At 37.7% G+C, this 18,892-nt stretch overlaps 2 protein-coding genes across 2 annotated transcripts in view; one reads left to right on the top strand and one right to left on the bottom strand.

The window, feature by feature from the left end:
* Positions 1-18,892, bottom strand: part of LOC135702374 (uncharacterized) — a 422,075-nt gene that overhangs the window by 255,780 nt on the left and 147,403 nt on the right. The gene's annotated exons all lie outside the window — the stretch shown is intronic.
* Positions 13,275-18,539, top strand: LOC135702327 (uncharacterized). The gene is made up of 8 exons (XM_065223355.1): positions 13,275-13,332; positions 15,947-16,185; positions 16,368-16,513; positions 16,566-16,646; positions 17,221-17,527; positions 17,590-17,751; positions 17,812-18,057; positions 18,264-18,539. Exons 1-8 carry the CDS (start codon positions 13,275-13,277, stop codon positions 18,537-18,539), a joined length of 1,515 nt encoding a protein of 504 aa, XP_065079427.1.

Genomic DNA, 18,892 nt, shown 5'->3' with positions numbered 1-18,892 from the left:
GTCGAATGGACAAAAGATTGAATTCAATGTACAGGGAAAAAAGGGCCTCCCTTAGCTCAGTCCGTAAAAGCGCAGCTACATAGCAAGACCATGCTGGAGGTGGCTGGGATCGATTCCCGGTCGGGTCTGGGAATTTTTCGGGCTAGACAATTTCTTGACTTCCCTGGGCTTAGAGTATGATAGTACTTGCCACACAAGTATATTAATGCAAAAATGGTTCAGGCATCGAAAGCTCTCAATTAACTTCGGAAATGCATCTAGAACACTAAGTTGATGGCACGCAATGAGCTAATAGGCGATAAGCAATAAGCTTGAAATGCGAGGAAGAGGAAGAGGGTAAAAGGTCGAATGGGATTAAAATAAACAAAAGGTTAAACAGATAAAAGGTCGAAGGGTCAAAATGGCGAAATGGATAAAGTATGCCATTTGATTATCTATGACTCAAAACGGATAATGTGATTGGAATTAGTTTGATAAGTTGTATCGTTCGTACATTTGATTGTATGTCCATTCGATTGTATGTCCATTCGACCTTTTATTCCATTTGACCTTTTGACCCTTCGACTTTTTGTTCATTCGACGTTTTGTCTTACCTGTAAACATGATAATTTTACAATTTCAAAAGTTTATCATGACCTACTATGAGAAAAGTTATAAACGTAACTTTTTCCTCTAATAAGATAGAAGGATACTTTCTTGCGCAAAATTGTAGAGCTAATCAAAATGTGAATCTTTGTTGAAGATACCAGCTTTCCATGTTTGTAGTTTTGAATATTTGGGCCGTTTTATAGGGATATCCATTTAAATTTAGGTTTCAATTATTATATTTTTAAATAATAATAATTCAAGCAAATAATGTTGAAGATAAACGTAAACTACATATTTTTGCTGAAGCTTTCAAAATCAATATAAAGCACTATGATAATGAGAAGGGCAGGCAAATGTAATTTTTAATGAAAGTTCTCACGCATTTTTCTGAGATATTTCTGTCAATTTCATCGGTTGATAAAACGACAATAGAGATTTTCTTCAAAATTTTATCGATATTTTCGGCATGATAGATCGAGAAAGTGTTGTGAACATTGCAATTGCTAGCTCATTTATTGAATTCTATAAAATATCTATAGGAAATCTATAAAATATATTCACTCTACCGATGAAATACTGTTGCTTGCCAAAATTTACCAAAATCAGTTTGAAATTTCGATTTTAAAACTGTATGAAAATTATTCTCATGTGTGGAAAATGACAAAAAAAAAAAACCTCAAGATAGTGATAGTGAAAGGACCTTTTTCTAATCGTCACATGATGCCCGTTATATTTAACAGCTTATTATGAACGAAAATATATCATGTTGCTAATGTTTATGCCATCCCTGTATGCGTATGATCAAAATAAATGATCTCGCCTTGCGTCGAAATATTTTCTTTTTAAATGATAAAGTTTGAAATTTTAGATTGGACCAACAATAGTAGGGTCAAATCATGGCACATTTAACCTTTCTCTATGTCATTCATAATTATCATTTTTTGATTATCTTCAAAGAACTCTCTGCGGTACTCCAAAATGATCTGCAATCGAAAACATCTTATACCATCCCAAGCAACACGCAAGTTCAGTTTATATAACCGTCATAAAATTACTTATGATCTGAGAATCTCGAAATTGTTCATAAGTTTTCTGAAGATGCCTTAAACATTTATTTTAGTTTCTATTCAAAAGATCTTGGAAGCTCTCTGAGAAGATTGATATAATCAAAGATTGTTTAGGAAGCTTAATCAACTGCTGATAACATAAGATAGCTCGAACAGTTTCCTAAATCTTCGGAAAAGTGACGATGGCCGTGAGGAACATTCCGAACTCTTATGACATTCAGACACATTCAGAGCTTTAAAATTAACTCAAGTCTTCTTTCCTCATGCAAAGTACTTAACGTATCATTTTGAAATCGCCTGTTCAGCTTGACAACACCAAACGTAATTTAAAATTAAACAAGCTCAGTCCGAAAGTCAAGCTCTTGATTTTCTCGTCTTGTTTTACTCACTTCCTTTCTTTTATTTAAAATAATGTTGATTTTCAAATTGACACAAGCTTCAACTCGATTTTCATGTTTCCGTCACCAAAATTCCGTTTATTAATTTAATAAGCATTATGTCCCGATATGAATATAATATAAAATTTAAAGATGTTAGGTGTGATCTACAAGCATTTACATCAGGGCTGTGGAGTCGATGTAGGGGTCGGAGTCACCTGACTTTTTCGGATCCTGACATTGATCCCTCCCATCTTCATGTTCTTATCCCATTTATATGTCCTAGATTTGCCAAGATTCAAGAATAACAAGCCACTGTAGATTTCAACTGGAACTTACAAACAAAAAATTAATCTCAATTTAACAATTTTCCATCATTGATTGTAACCCGACCTCTTTAATAAAGAAAATTAAACTAAACTGATTGTAATCAGAACGCAAACAGCAGTACGGCCAGCCAGTATAACTACTGCTCCCTGAAATCTGTTTGTTCGTTGTCAAAATGTCACTACACCAGTTTCAATGGCTGAACGTTCCAAACTGGCAGGAATTGGCTGACGGTATTTGTATTTGCCTTCTACGACCCCTGCATTGGCGTAGCAAATGGGGATGCCCTGGGGCGCATCTAAGACCCCTCCAGAATGCTATGAGGATTTATATATCTGAAATTGCCGGTATTAGAATCAACAACAAAAATCTGGAGGGCACCCTAGGCACCCCCATTAGCTACGCCAATGCTCGCCAGGATGTAGCAATGGGAGAATCACTCACACACCATAAGTTGGTACACAGCACACAAGCTGTGTTGATACAAACTGTATCTACTATGGAGAAAGTGTCCCCTTTGTTTGCCGGTCTACTCAGAATGATGCATGATTTTCACTAATGCTTGCTTGCTTTCAACTTACAGGAAAGGACGGGGGAACTCGGGGAGTACACTGAAAATCAACCACATTGACACCGAGAATACAACGTTGTTCAAGTACCTACATGTGATGCACAACAACAACAACAACAACAACAACAACAATAGACGGTTGTGCTGAGGCGTTGAACGTGTCTTCCTTGTAGTCGTGGATTATGCTTTGTTAATGGCGCAAGTGATGCGGGATATCGGAGCTGTGTAAAGGAAGAGAGCCTGGTCGGGATTGTTTCCAACGCTGGCAGATTAAGCCCATTGTCAAGGACGATTAAAGCGCAATGCCTGTTACTTGAATTGTCAGCACTACATGACATCCACTTTGCTCGGATTCAACACGTTCCCGGCTGCGACCACCTCCGTTATCTTGGTGGAAAATCTCGTGGAAATTCCTGGGAAATCTCTTCGCACGTTTGAAGCAGCCGATTAAAGCCTTCAAATCCCCATCCGAACGAGCAGTCTCAGCATCAGCGACGGAAAGAAAGCAGCCGTTTAGCAGCGTGCCTCCGTCGTCTGTTGATTCCACCGCACTCACAGCTGGTATCCACTTCTGCTCCGCTGGAAGCCTGTGGCGTGAAAATAAGCCTGAAGCCATCTGCCCGAAGACGTCTTTTCTCTCAAGAGTCTTATAACACTCCCCCTCCCCCTCCGCATCATTCTTCCGGCTCTCACACACAAAGTCATAAAGGATTTTCCGATTCTTCTTCGTCGCCGCCGTCGTCGTCGTCGGTTCTTCCGTTCCGGAGATGCCGACCCAGATGAAGTCACTTTCACTTTTGCTCTCGAACTTATTTTAACTTAATTTCCCCAAAGATTGCGCGTAACCGTAAATGCCTGGTTGGAGACTGCTTAGTCTTCATTATTGGCCGATTATGTGCGTGTAAGTGAGACGGAAGAAAGCAGAAAAAAAGGATAATAGAACTTCGGGAACAGTTCCACGGAAGCGCACAAGCACAACTTTCCTCCATAATAAACCGATCCCACTAACTGGAGTTCCACCGATTGGGGGTCGGGTGGCGTGAACTGCGAAAATTAGCCAGATTAAACCGGAAAGAAATGGCAAACAACAAACCGACAAAAGTCACCGGGAAAGAATCGTAACTGCCGGAATCGATTTACCCTATTAGAGTAGAGAATCTATTGGTAGGTGTCAGAAGAAGACGCAGGGGGCGCAGCGGTGCGATGGAAAATCGATACTTTGTGCCATGGTGTTTGTTATTACAACACTAAATCGGCCTCTCGTATCGGATTAGGCATCTGGGTTTCTCGGCGGTGTTCTTTCTCTTCTTTGCTGCTATCGGACCGGTCGGAATCAAACTGGGATCAGAGTTCATGATACCTGCCTGCTACTTTGCTGGAATGGTGCCCGCTGGGATTGTTAACTTAATCAAATAAAGGTGAACCTTTGCCTCGTTTCATCAATTTTCGATGGGGCGATCGGTGGGATGCCCTGATGCGGTGCCTGTCGGTAGGTGTTCGATTTCGATTTGGAGTCAGATATTTGGTTCCGGTCGAGGGAATTCCACTGATGGCTTCGGGCCGTTTCACACTTGGATGCAGAGGTTTGGATTTTTTTGCTATGTGGCTTTAATCTATTGGTTAGACCAAGTTGTCTCGAAATGCAAGGTGCTCGGACAAAAAGCCATTTTTAAGTTTGAAGGGACAAAAAGCATACCTCTTCAATTGATTCCAGTAAAAAGATGCAGTTTTTGTATTGGAAAGGAGGCTCCGCTTTTGAAACTGACGTCATCTTGGCTAGGCTTACCCTTCTAAAATGAAACACTGCTGTGTTTTGCCTTCTCTTCCCCACACTCCTTTAATCCACAAATTGAGTCTAAAGGCTGACTAAAAGGAAATTGGTACGCACAAAAAGACCTGTAATTCGTGATTCAATAAGTTTAAAAAGTCCATTAATTGTTGCTTTACAGTACTTTTAATAAAAGCATTAGATGGCTACATTTCTCCAGTCCGAACGAAATTTCGAACCTTTCTCTAGATGGAGCCCATCAGTGCCCGCACAGTGGAAACGGACACGGAATCAACGCATTTCTTCCATTTTGCCCGCATTTGCTGGATGTTGGATGAAATTGGCCAGTATTTTTCGATTTGTCGAGATTCCGGGCAATTTGGAGGATTCATTAGCTTGGGGACAAAATCGATCTTGTTGGCAGCATACAACTCCAGAACCACATTGGAGTAGTGGCAGCTGGCCAAATCGGGCCAAAAGATGACATTGCCCCTATGCTTGCGGATGAACGGCAATATGTACACGCTTTTTCAGGCATTCTTCGATGTAACTTGGGATGTCATCGTCGAGGATGTGACGAATGGTTCCGTTTTCAGGCCACAACTGCAAATCGCTTGCCAAATCATGGCCTTCTTCGCGAACTTGTCGGAAATCACGAACTTGAATCTTCCCGGCACATCCCCACGTCCAGTCGTGATGTAAAACTTTTGACCGGGAAGCTGCTTAAAATCGAATTCGACGTATGTTTCGTCATCGATCAAAGTGCTTCGTCAAAACACGGTCGTACAAGAGCCTTGCACGCTTTTTGGTCACGGAATTCTGCTTCATGTGCCAGTTCGGATGTTTTCTGGCTTTGTACGACTTGCATCCTTCCCTGGCAAGGATGTTCCGCATCGTTTGAAGGTTGGCGTTGTATCTTCTGGCCACATTTCGGATCAAAAGTCCGGGGTTGACTTTAACGCACCTCAACACCTGATTCCTTTCCACACGCAGGGTTTCCTTGTAGATTTTTAGCACTCGTCAAAATGTTGTTTTCGGCATCTTCAGCACTTTAACCAGCTTGGAAGCGGACCAATCCGGATTTTCCAGGTGTTTGTGCACAATAAATTTTCTTCTTTCGAGTTCCCTTTGACGTTATTTCTGAACGCGATCGACTACTTTGACCAAACTTGCACCAGTTGTTTTCTATAGAAAGGTAAACAAACCACTGTCAAAGCTTTTCCATTCCCAACACTAGAGGCGTGCTAGGGGCGCGCGAGGAGCGTTCAAATTTACTTTTAGTCAGCCGTTACAAGCGTAACTTGTACCTCAAGATATCTTGGAATAGACGTTCACAAAAATGCTGAATGTGGTAGACCTTATGTAAAATTATCGCTGCGCTAACAAGTATGACATTTTTCGTGAATTGTCAAAACGTGAACTACTTTTTCTATCATTCTGAATAAATAAAACATTAGAAACGGCATCAGGACGGATGAATTTAACATTTATTAAAATCCATGGTGGGGCCAAAAGTGCTATGCCACGTTTTAAAAGTTTGCTTCTATCCACAGTGCACAGTGGTCCAGAATGCAGATTTAGGTGGAATGATATGTTTTGAGCCTGAAATTGAAACTTTAGACTAAAAGTCTCTTCTACAAAGTTGTTCCTTATAGTTAGGCCCTCATTTTTATGACAATGAATTCTAGGGTGGTTCCTATTATCATTTAAATCAAAAATCTTACTTTTTTGTTTGAATAAATTAAGGTATACATTCTTCGGCAAAGTTATAGCTTAGCTAGCAGACGAATGTTTTATAGCTGAATTTGTTGCCTGTATCTCTTCTAATAAAAAAGATATACTCAAATATAGTAAAAAATATAAATAAATTCAAATTGATTTTATTCGAGTTTAAAAAATAACATACCTCCATTTTTTTTCATATAATTGAGAACAACATACGCCCTTTCAAATGCTGCAAACTAACTTTTTTTTTTGTTGGCCCCAACCAGAGATATTAACATTTGAAAAATGCATATTTTTAGTATAAAAACGTCAATAACTCTTGATCGGTGAAAGATATTGACAAGCTTTGTACAGCAAAAATTTGCGCCTTCTTAAGATCTAAAAGTTATTTCATGACACCTTTGCTGAGAAATTCGAAATAAGAAAAATAGAGCAAAAAACCTGTTTTTTTAAGAGTCACCCTAACTCAATTCAAAAAAATAGCTCTAAATCGGATACAAAAAAGTTATCTTCAACAAAGTTGCTTGAAATTTGCTCAGCTATAACTTTGCCAAAGAATGAATACCTTAATTTATTCAAACAAAAAAGTTAGATTTTTGATTTAAATGATAATAGGAACCACCCTAGAATTCATTGTCATAAAAATGAGGGCCTAACTATAAGGAACAACTTTGTAGAAGAGACTTTTAGTCTAAAGTTTCAATTTCAGGCTCAAAACATATCATTCCACCTAAATCTGCATTCTGTACCACTGTGCAGTGGTTCAAAACCCCCCAAAACGTGCGTTTTTTATTTTTCGGTTTGAAAACGACATTTTAGAAGGATGGTGTCTTCAGGAGAGTTGCAGAGTTTTCAAAGGGCTATCGTTTGGTGTTGATCTATCCACCTAGAAGGGAAGGGCAAAATTAAAATTTTACAAACTTGCTCAAATCATGTTGGTGTCTTGAGCAAAGTTGTAGATTATGTCAAATGAAACAACTTTGCTGAAGACACCAACTTCGTAAAACGATTGCGTAACGAGTTAACGAACGTTTTCTTTAAATGACCCCTCAAAAACAGTTTTTTTTTTTAAATAACTTTTTTGGACGCGATTTTATCAACAAGGTTTGTTCTAGAAAGTTATTTGAAATCACAAAACACACATTTGTCTCCAAGACACTTTACCTCTCTGACCATAACTGTCAAAGTTATAAACAATATTATAGTCAAAATACGCATTTTTCACGTCGACACACCATAAAAACCGGCAAAAACCGGCAAACCAAACAGTTTCTATTCGAAAGATACGCTTTCAAACTACAAAACACCATAGGTTTTATCTTGTTCTGTAATGTTCTTCTATTGATTTATCCTCATTCAAAGAGGAGCGTATTTTCCTCATACAGCATTCCGGTTTTACCTTTGGTCTTCAGTTTGCCATCCTACTAACACATTCACATCTTTATATAATACACAATGTTTACCAAGTTTATGTGAGAGCTAGACAAAAATAACTTTCAGTTTTTGATCAACCACGTGCTGCTTAGTTTCAGTTTGTTTGTGCTGGCAATTCGTACCGTTCAGTTTATTGTGTTAGACGATCTTTATCTTAAAATCTAAAATGGAGTCCGAAAAGATGTGCAACCTTTCAGGTACGTAAAAATAATAATATTGATACTTCCATTTTGCTGTATACCTAAAATGCAATGTAATTTGTCAACACAGAGGGTATTGATAGACGGGATCTGTTCCTCTCCTGGAAAGAAGCTAAAGGAACGTTAAAGACAAAAAGCTCTGCAGTTACATATAAAGTCATAGAATTTTATAGTATCGATACGGATCTTATGCCGGAAATTCATTCCGAGGTGTCAAAAATTACAGAAGTACTGTGCAAACAATTCAAGCGTCTTTGGATTAAACAACACCGAACGATGACCCATTTGTTCGAACAAAACGTTAGGTTTTTTGAACGACCATTTGAATTACCCAAGAGAGACGAGACTTCCAGTCATAAGCTGGTTCATCTAAGTTAACTAAGTTTATCTTATTTTTATTTTCATTTCTTGTTCAATTACACGTAACTGAAAATGTGATAGAAATCTCTGTTTAAGTTTGGATAGAAAGAGTTACTTTTTTTATGTGCTCTGGAGGGCATAGCTGTCTTAGCATCAAAATAAGAATTAGTTTTTTAGTGTCATTTTTGACCATCTGCATGATATTTCAGTTCATTCGAGATAAACAGGGTTGAAAAATGTCATTATTAATGAATGATCTCACGCAACTTTAACAGAGATTGATGATTGAGATTATTACAAAATTTCATCAGTTTTCTTTTGTCATCACAGAACGTAACAGTGTTGCGAACGATGCAATTCCAAGCTTGATATTAATGTTATTTATATATGTGCTGTGTAGATCTTAAGAATATATTCACTCCAACGATTACCTACAGTTGTTTGACTTAATTCATGTACACTAAAAAATTACTTAATTTAGAATGACTTAAAATTTATTCATTCCGTGTTCAAGCAATGTTAATACATCGATTCGATTAACATTTATTTCGATGCTATAGGGGAAATGGCTCTAATGTTGGCCTACCCAAGCAACATTGCAAGTTTATCGTGGTTTTAAAGTATTCTACAAGTCTTAATCGAGGGCTACAAAACCCTCATAAAACCAGGCATTTTATTAGAGTATGGATTTAAAAATTGGGCACATCGAAAAAAAAAACTCTTGTCGTTCAATTGTTCTTAGAACAATTGGGTTCATTAGAGGTAATTGCATATTCGTTATCTTCATTAGGTACAAATGGAATCGAAATCCAAAATTTCATAAATTTTGGAGCACTGGAACTATTTTAAATAAGTGTGATTACATTAGAACTAATCGCCATCTTAGCGCCCGTCGGTGGCACTTTGTATGAGAGTGAGCTGTCATTTTGTTAGTTTTGTGAAAAAAAAGTTAAGTGATTATTTTGCATTGAGATTTAAAGATTATAAAATCGATATGGAAGTAAATGGCTTCGAAAAAACTATCGTTGTACTCAGAAAACGAAGCCATTTCAGGTTATGTATAGTAACCGATATATTTAAAATCTTTGTAACACAAATGGATATTTTTGGTTTCTAGTCAAGGGCGAAGCCAGAATTTGAAATAGGAGGGCCAAACAATTTATGATTGTTAGGCCAGATGCCAACAGACTCAACGCCCTTAGACCGAATGTGATTAAGCCAAAAGAGTCACTAGGTAAAATGATTCATTTAACCAAAATTGAAATTTCACTCAATATGCGTAAGTATTTTTCAAATTTGCATGGTGACCAGCATATTCCGATTTCCTTATCCTCGGATTTTCCCATACATTCCCGTAATTCTGGAAATTTTTCCGATTGTGTGGTATGCAAGTTAAACTTTTCTACGTCTGCCACTGCTATTACTGCCAAATAAAAGGATAGAGGAAAGGAAGTTGTTTTCAATTCTCTTCCAAGTTCTTTTGGGTGTTTTCTCAAAATAAAAAAAATCTTTGAAGTATCAGACTCTTAAAATAAACTCTAATTCTAAGAGCTTTCAAAAAATGCAAATGTCCAAAATTTTCTATTTTGTTTTAAAATCCACCTCTTGGGTTTTTTCAAAGTCAAACATCTTCAATATCTTCATTATCCAATATTTGGGGCTCATAACCGAAGCAGTACAATAACGAACGATCTAATGGCTTTAGAAAAACTTCATGTTTATTAGTATTTAAAGGGCGAACACGAAATTATTGCGACACCGAAAATGTCATGCCAATTTTCTTATAATGTTTAGAATCAAATCAAAATTTTAGGGTAGTTTTATACATATATTTACTTCAAAAATCAAAAGAAAAATTAATCGATGGAGCCTTGAGTGTAAAATTGAACGCATTTTCGCTTGATGCCCTCCATCAAAGTCTTTACAGTGTCATCCGGTACCAGTTTCTCAGTTTTTTTTTTCCATTTTCTTAACATGTCCTTCTCGTCTTTGACTGTCTTCTTGCTCTTCCGAAGTTCCCGCTTCATTATTGCCCAATACTGCTCCACCGGGCGCAGCTCCGGACAGTTTGGCGGATTCATGTCCTTTGGAACAAAATGGACAGAATTGGCCTCATACCACTCCAGGACACTTTTAGAATAGTGGCATGATGCCAAATCTGGCCAAAATAGCGAAGCTTCGTCGTGCTGCTGCAAGAACGGCAAAAGGCGCTTCTCGAGGCACTCAGATTTGTAGATCTCGCCATTTACTGTGCCCTTTGTCACGAAAGGCTCACTCCTCAGTCCGCAAGAGCAGATGGCCTGCCAAATGAGATATTTGGAGGCGAACTTCGACATTTTCTTCTTCTTAAATTTGTCGTCCACATCGAACTTGCTCTTGCCGGTGAAAAACTCCAACCCCGGAATTTGCTTAAAATCGGCTTTTATATACGTTTCGTCGTCCATCACACAGCAGTCATATTTTGTCAGCATCTTCTCGTAGAGCTTCCGTGCCCGAGTTTTAGCCGTCGATTGTTGCCGCTCATCGCGGTTTGGGAAGTTCTGTACCTTGTATGTATGTAGTCCAGCTCTCTTCTTTGCATTCTGGACGTAGCTCTGCGACATGCCGATCTTTTTAGCCAAATCACGGCTTGAGACGTTGGGATTTGCTTTAATCATCCGCTTCACCTTTCCCTCCGTCTTTTTGTTCTCCGGTCCCGGTTTTCTTCCAGCTCCTTTGCCGTGGTCCAACGTCAACCGCTTCTGGAACCGCTTCAACACTCTGGAGACGGTTGAATGGTGAATGTTCAACATTTTTCCCAACTGCCGGTGCGACAGGTCAGGAAATTCCAGGTGTTTGGAAAGAATTTGTTCTCTCAACTCGCGTTGGTTCACCTCCATTTTCGTTGAATCGAAAAACACGACTTCGAGTTTGACAGCATGTACACAATACACATCAATGAGAAAGTGTGCAAAATTTGGTTGATGTTTACCCAATGGTAAAAAAGTTATGCCCTGTTGAATGTGTCGCAAAAATTTCGTGTTCGCCCTTTAAATGCCAAATTACGAATCGGAAAAAAAAGTCGACCATCTCCGATTTGCATCAAATTTAGCATGGACAATGATTCACATTTTTGCAAAAATTTGGCCATTTTGGATTGTGTTACATATCCAAAATAGCGTTTTTGATTTTTTTCTTGAAAAAAAAATAAAAAAAAAAACATGTTTTTAGTAATTTCAAGTGAAAATTTAAAAAAAAAATGCCAAAAAATTAAATATTTTAAATTGTCTTTGCCCACTGACCAGCTATTATATCAAAACTCACCATTTTACTACATTCCGTATCAGGGTTACTTCCACTCACCTGCTCAAAAAATATTATTTTCTAAATTTTGAGCTCATTAGATGTTATAATGAAAATTTCTACTTGTTAGATACAAGAAGAGGTTGAAAGGCAAGTGTTTGATGCATATAACCTGTCGATTTCGCTTCCAGAGTGTTACAATCAGCGATTTTATGATTCGTGAGCGTTCACTCAGAGTCCATAGAATCCATATAGTAACACTCATCCGATGGAATATGTGGTGGCCAGTGATGGAAAAGTTCACGAAAACTCACTATGACTCACGAACTTTTCCCTTGGTGAACTTCATGAAATATCGCGAACTTTTCCAACACTGGTGGTGGCCAGTCGGATATAGATACAGGAAAAAATCATGGCCTAATTTGAACAAATTTACCCAGCAATCAATGGATTATGGATGTTCCGAATATTCTCGGGACCACTCGGAGCGAATGACCAGCTCATATTAAAAAATAAATAACCAATTTATTGCATTCCATATAGTATCAGAACTAATCAAAGTATACTTTGATCAAAAATATGTAGCAATAAATTTTACGGATTTTCAGGATCTTCCGGTGGGCCATCTGATGACCATTTAGATCCAATGACCAGCAAAATATATCAAAAATTACCAATTTACAAAATTTCATATAGTTACCGATACAAATCAAGGTATTCTTTGATCAAATTTGCACAGCAATCAATTTTACGGATGTTTCGGATCTTCCGGTAAATCATCTGGTGACCATTCTGAGCCAATGACAAGCAAATATATCAAAAATCTCCATGTTACTAAATTTTCTATAGTTTAGAAGGCAAGTCAAGGCATACTTTGATCAAATTTAAACAGCAATGAATTTGACAGATGTTTGAGATCTTACAGCGGACTATCTGGTGACCACTCGGAACTTACTACCAGCTAATATTAAAAAAAAAATACAATTTTACTACATTCTATACAGTTGCAGAGAAAAATCAAGGCCTACTCTGCACAAATTTACGCAGCAAACAATATTACGGATTTCATACTGGCGACATCGCTCTTATGAGACGATGGAACCCCACCCTTAAGCTCCTCCCAGGATCCTACCCTTCGATAATGTACCCCTCTACCCTCGGGTAAACCGCGTGTATTCGGCCCAACTCCCACTAGACGTACACACTTAAAAATTATTCTCGAGCTCGGCAATACATATTACCGAGCCAACACGGTATCATCATAATTAACTGAGAATTCAGCAAAAAAAACAGTTTAAGCCGAGATTCAGCACCACTGTAGACTGAAATCTCGGCTTGTTTCATATTTTTCCGAAATTCGGCAACACTGGATGCCGAGCGCAAACGTAAACAATGATTTCACTGATCTCGGTAATGTGATATGCCGAGATTTCGTTTTGGCAGCGCTTGTTTACCGACATTCGGCATTTCAGCTTTCATCCGCCATTTTCATAGCGCTAGTAAAAATTTGAGTGTTTGGAAGCTTTGTTAAAAACTGTGTATAGTGTATGTTGTATACAGGAAGAACCTAGAATTATGGAACCGATCCTTGGAGTACTCCAGCAGGAAGATGTAAGACTGTTCGAAATCTTCGGTAAGTATAATTTAATTACATATTTGCATATTTCGTTTCAGCCAATTACATCTAGCTTAACCTGCTTTTTCTGCTATGAAAAAGTTGTGGGTTATGTCGATGAGCTTCAGCGGCATATTAATAATCATATCCGGAACAAACAATTTGCCCCGGATGCAGTGTTTTATGATTGTCTGGTTCCTAAATGTAGGTCCAGATATGATCATTTTAAGTCATTAAAAAGGCATATTATGCAGCAACATCCTTGTTCACCTTTCCTTCAATCACTGGAAGGAGAAATTAATTTGAATGAGTTGCGGGAACCTAACCTCAAAATGCCTAAAATTGATAGTAGCCCTATCCAACCGGATGAAATTGATGAAATAATCTCAAATGATACTCTTTCCTTGGAGCAAATCAAAAAAGCTATTGCACTTGGTATTTGTCGGTTAACATCAGATGTTTCGTTACCACAATCAAAAATTGCAGAAATGATCAAGCTATGCGAAACTTTGGTTCAAATGCTTGGAGACTATTTTCAAGAAAAATCAAAAAAATTTTTGAACGGCCGCGACATTAACCTGGATTCTCCAGAAACTATTTCATTTCTTAATCAGTTTCATTTGCCGGATTTGTTCACTGACGTGTCAACCCTATCAAAGCAAACCAAGTTTTTGAATGTTTTAGCTGAAGGCATTCCAAACCCGTCAGAAAAGATGCTTCAAACACGAGATGACATCCGGCATACTGATGGCACTTCCAAAAAAGTTAAAGTCAATGAGGCTTTCATGTATACACCAATTATTGAAACATTGAGACTGATTTTCAGAAACCCTCAAAACAGAGATCTTTTAAACGACACTGAACCAGAAAACGCAACGATCAAAGAGTATACAAGCTTTCGATCTGGGGAGACATACAAAAACAGTAAATATTTCAAAAAATTCCCTGATACTGTACGTCTGAGTCTGTACCAAGACGACGTAGAGTTGGGAAATGCGTTAAGTTCAAGAGCTGGAATAAACAAAGTGTCTGTTATTGATTTCAAAATTCAAAATTTCCCCGACAAATGGAATAGTTCTCCGAAAACCGTTTTTCCACTTATGTATTGTACCTCTATAGATGCTAAGAAGCACGGATATAACAAAATCCTCAAACCTCTGATAAGTGACCTCAAAAAGCTGGAAGAAGGAGTGACAGTTTGCTACGGAACGGAAAAATTCACACTCCGTGCAGTAGTAACCATATTTTGTGGCGATACGTTGGCTGTGCATGAGGTTTTTGGTCTTCTCGGACCTATGGCGACATATTTTTGCAGACTTTGCACAATACAAAGACCAGCTTTTCACCAGAACCCGTTTGAACATTTCCCCCTACGAACAAAGGAGTGGTATGAACAGAACTTGAGTAAAGTTGTGTCTGGAGAAATAAGCCCATCGGATTGTGGTTTGAAACGGAATGGATGCGTGTTGAATGAATTGAATAATTTCCACATAACTGAAAATTTTGCCCTTGACACAATGCATGATATAGCAGAAGGTTTGGTACCTACAACTGTGCAGCTAGTATTGAGCTACTATTATAAAAATAAAGAACTCGGAATGAATGTAGAATTTATTAATCATCGTATACATTCTTTTGCCTATGGATATATCGACAAAAAAAAATCAACCTTCAGCAAATTTCACAAACGAGATGCTTTCTAAACCCACATCCCACAAACTGAAACAAACAGCTGCGCAAAATATTTTGTTATTAAGGGCGTTTCCTTTTCTATTTGGTCACAAAATTTCCGATGACTGCGAATATATGCACATGATTGGACATTTGATCAACATAACACGAATATTAATGTCCACAATAGTATCGGATCACATGTTGGCATCACTAGAAGAGCATATACGGCTATACGAAGAGTTGTTTTACGCGAAATTCAATCGACGGATAAATAAAAATCATCACCTTGACCATTACATACTATGCATTAAAAAAGCGGCAACATGAAACAATTCAATTGCCTGGTATTTAAGCAGAAGAATAAGCCTACCAAAAATCAGTCGGCAACGTGCAGGAATTTCAAAAATATTTGCAAAAGCCTCGCTAAACGCCAGAATTTCAAAATGGTCATTGATATCCTTGACAATCCATTCAGGGATAAAATCTCATTCAGTGGAGGTAAAATTGTTCAGCGGGGTCATTGCCGTAGTGAGCCGTTCCTACATGATACTATTCCGCATGTGTTTGTGCCTAAGAGAGTCACAGTTAATGGAATAGAATTCCGATCGAATCTGATAGTGTGCATCAGAAACTACGACAACGAATACTACCCATCATATGGAATCATTGCTGAAATTGTTGTGGTTGATAGCAGTATACATTTATTGTTGAAATTATGCAACACTATAACGTATAACAGATTCTTGGAGGCATACGAAGTAGTATTAGAATCAAGCGAAAAACTGTTTTCCATGGACCAAATTCATTCGCATACAACATTCTTTTTCTGGAGTCCTTATGGAAGTAATCTTAAATTTATATCCAGAAGAAACTATTGCCGTGATTATTGACGAAAAGTAATATCACCTTTAAACATTGCTGCGTAAGTAATTTCTAATTGATAATATTTTTGTTACAGTTCGAGAGGAGATAACGGACCTGGAAACATTTTCACTACTTGACAACGATGATTTCACACGGCTCAAACTTTCTACGAAAATGGTAAAAACCATTCAAAAACTTCAAAAACTGTTGGAAAATGATTTGGTAGTTGAAGAACTGGAAGACCATATTGAAGACATAATCGAAACTCATGCAGATGACGTTGGAACAAACTCGAACGCCGAAAATGATGATCGTTCGTTCAATCTTGAGCAAGTAACGTGTTGTTTGCACTATTAATTTATTTCAATCATTATTGTTATAGTAAATTCCATAGTAATTACATCATATACATCATACTTTTCATAGCACCTGTGTTAAATTTTCACTTAGTTAAAGTTTCGTTTGCGTTATGCGAATATGCGAATAGATAAACAAAATATCACTCTTGTTTCAAGGAAATCAACGTCGATCAAATATTCACAAAAACCCAAACAGGACGAGAGATTCAAGAGTTTTTGGTGGAAGGTTACAAACCAACTGAGAAGGTGTCCAAACAGATCACCCACATCCTCTGCGACTACCTGGTATCTGCTTACGGCGAGTAAGTATGATGAGAAATCCAAAGTTCTTTTCATTATCATCCAATGCTTCAGGAGGCCATCTACGTTCTATAAGGAAATGCTAGCTCGATCCTTGGTCAAGACGTATCCACTATATGTACATTATCACTTTTCGTATTATCATAGAAATCTACAAGATAACAAACAAGTTTTATGGTATTGTTTTCTGAGAAACTGACGTAAACATAAAGAAGCCCAGTCGGTGTATCTCAAGCTGAACATTGCATTAGGTCCTAAGTAACATTGATCGATTCTCTTCATCGACTTTCTCTTTCGTTAATAACTTGGGTACAGAACCATTTGTTGTCGTGTTTGTCGTATTAGGAACTATAAAATAGCTTCTTTCATCGATCTGTGAGTTGAAAATAGCAAGGGGTGGGAGGTGACTGTCAAATACGAACAATCGTCGCCTACCTCAAATAGCTGGTTCCAAACGTAAACAAGCCATAAGAAACCTACAGGGCTTGTTTACGTTTGGAACCAATTTCATACAAAAATGAGCAGTAGGCTGATTGGACATCACGTCCCCCCTCCCCCATGAAAATAGTTGTGAATATTTATACACGGGGAGATGGAAAGAGAAAGTCGACGAAGAGAATCTGTCAATGTTCCTAAAGATTTAATTCATTGTTCAGCTTGAATTCTCTTCTGCGATTTGGCTTTCGTTAATAACTTGACTACAAAATAGTTTCCTCACGTATTTTTCGTATTGGATGCTGGATCATATATATTTTTTTTCATCGAACTGTGTGTCAAAAATATCTGCTGTGAATGAACGAAAACGTGCTTTTGTATTTGTACTATTGCAGGCACTGTGGTTTTACAAAAACGGTCGCGGTAGTGGGCGCCATTCAGGAAAAATTCACTACCGGATGGAGTTCCTTGCCAAGAAATCAGACAAACGGGTATTCCACAGACTCTCCGATGACTGCCAAACATTGCGAGCTTCAGAAGTATCAGAATACGATCAAGACGAAGCAACCATCGATGATCTGGTAAAACAAACAATGAAAAATATTTCTCGAATTTATTGTTATAATGAATCTGTTTCTCACAGGTACTAGAACTGCAATTTGCTGTACCCACGGAACAATCAAAATCAAGAATTATGGATTTATGGAAACAAACGTTGAGATTCCGTAACAACATTCGTGAGGAAGGAACATTTTTGCAGTTCATGAAAGACTTTCCGGTAGCTACAGCGTTTGGAGGAGCATTGGTATATATGGGAATATGGAAGGACTTCTGAATTTATTAATTTATTGTCTTTATGTTTCAGATTTCATTTGACTTTGAGTCAATGAGGCCAAATGGGGCACGGTTCGAGGATGTATGGAATGTTATCCAACCAAAAATTCTGGATCAATACCGAGATGTGTACAGATATATCAAAAACGATATGATCAAGGCGTTAGCCGTAGTTCGTGAAAAAAATCCAACCAGAGGAGCAAAACGACCACGACCGGACAAAGAAAAAGAAGCACGAAAGTTTAATCCGTTGCATGGTATCATCGACTGGATTGATGTGAGTAATTTGTTACGCTGTTTTACAAAACATATAATAATATCGGAAAGAAGCCGAGGGGCATGGAAAATATACATTTAACTTTTGGATTAATGATTAAATTAAATTCCTCAAATGGAAATGCTTGTTTGAATATAAAATCAAATAAAACAAACTCTTCCTATTCATTGACTTTATATTTTTTTTTTCTCAAATTTTTTTTTTAGCCGGAGATGGAATTACCTAACACAGAAGATCCGCTTATCATCGTGTCAGCAACATTATTTGAAGATGGTGACTGCAACATTATTTGGAAGGACATCTCAATTCCTGTCGGAAACAATCTACTGGGCGCCTTCACTCTACTGTTGCAAGTTTTTACAGTATTTAATGTAAAATGCTGCCCATCGGACAAGATTTTTTATTCTTTTTTTTATGCATACTGTTTCAAAATCGAAGCATTGAGTACCACTGGCAATAAGTTTGTAAGCCAACTAAATTAATTGATTTTAATTTTATTTTTGATGTGAAATCAGCAAGAACAGAGAAATAAATGATGGTTGATTGAAAAATGCAGTCAAGTTTTCAAATTTATTTGAATTTATTAAGATTTGCTGAAATCTCGGTAGAATTTATATGAGATTGTTTACATTTTTTGCTGAGATTTCAGTTTTACTGTGCCGAGCAATCAGTTTTCTTAAACCGAGATTTTCGGTAAACCGCACAAGCTGTCATTTTTTTCTAAACCGAGATTAACGGCAACAGTTTGTTTGCCGAGCTCATTGCCGAGCACTCGGCTGTGCGGATCTCGGCAAAATAAAACCGAGATTCGGCAAAAAAATCTAAGTGTGTAGAA

Source organism: Ochlerotatus camptorhynchus, unplaced genomic scaffold, assembly GCF_037179485.1.
Source record: "Ochlerotatus camptorhynchus isolate MF236.1 unplaced genomic scaffold, CSIRO-AGI_Acam_v1.1 ptg000017l, whole genome shotgun sequence".
In the NCBI taxonomy this organism is placed as follows: domain Eukaryota; kingdom Metazoa; phylum Arthropoda; class Insecta; order Diptera; family Culicidae; genus Ochlerotatus; species Ochlerotatus camptorhynchus.
The sequence above is the reverse complement of the archived record's forward strand: the minus strand, read 5'-3'. Positions and strand labels throughout refer to the sequence as shown.

What these genes read in the sequence shown, in the direction of transcription:
- LOC135702327 (XM_065223355.1), top strand. Translation starts at nt 13,275, where the DNA reads ATGGAACCGATCCTTGGAGTACTCCAGCAGGAAGATGTAAGACTGTTC. An exon ending in AAGCAACCATCGATGATCTG is followed by an intron (nt 17,528 to 17,589) that starts GTAAAACAAACA and finishes TGTTTCTCACAG; the next exon opens with GTACTAGAACTGCAATTTGC. An exon ending in CAGCGTTTGGAGGAGCATTG is followed by an intron (nt 17,752 to 17,811) that starts GTATATATGGGA and finishes TTTATGTTTCAG; the next exon opens with ATTTCATTTGACTTTGAGTC.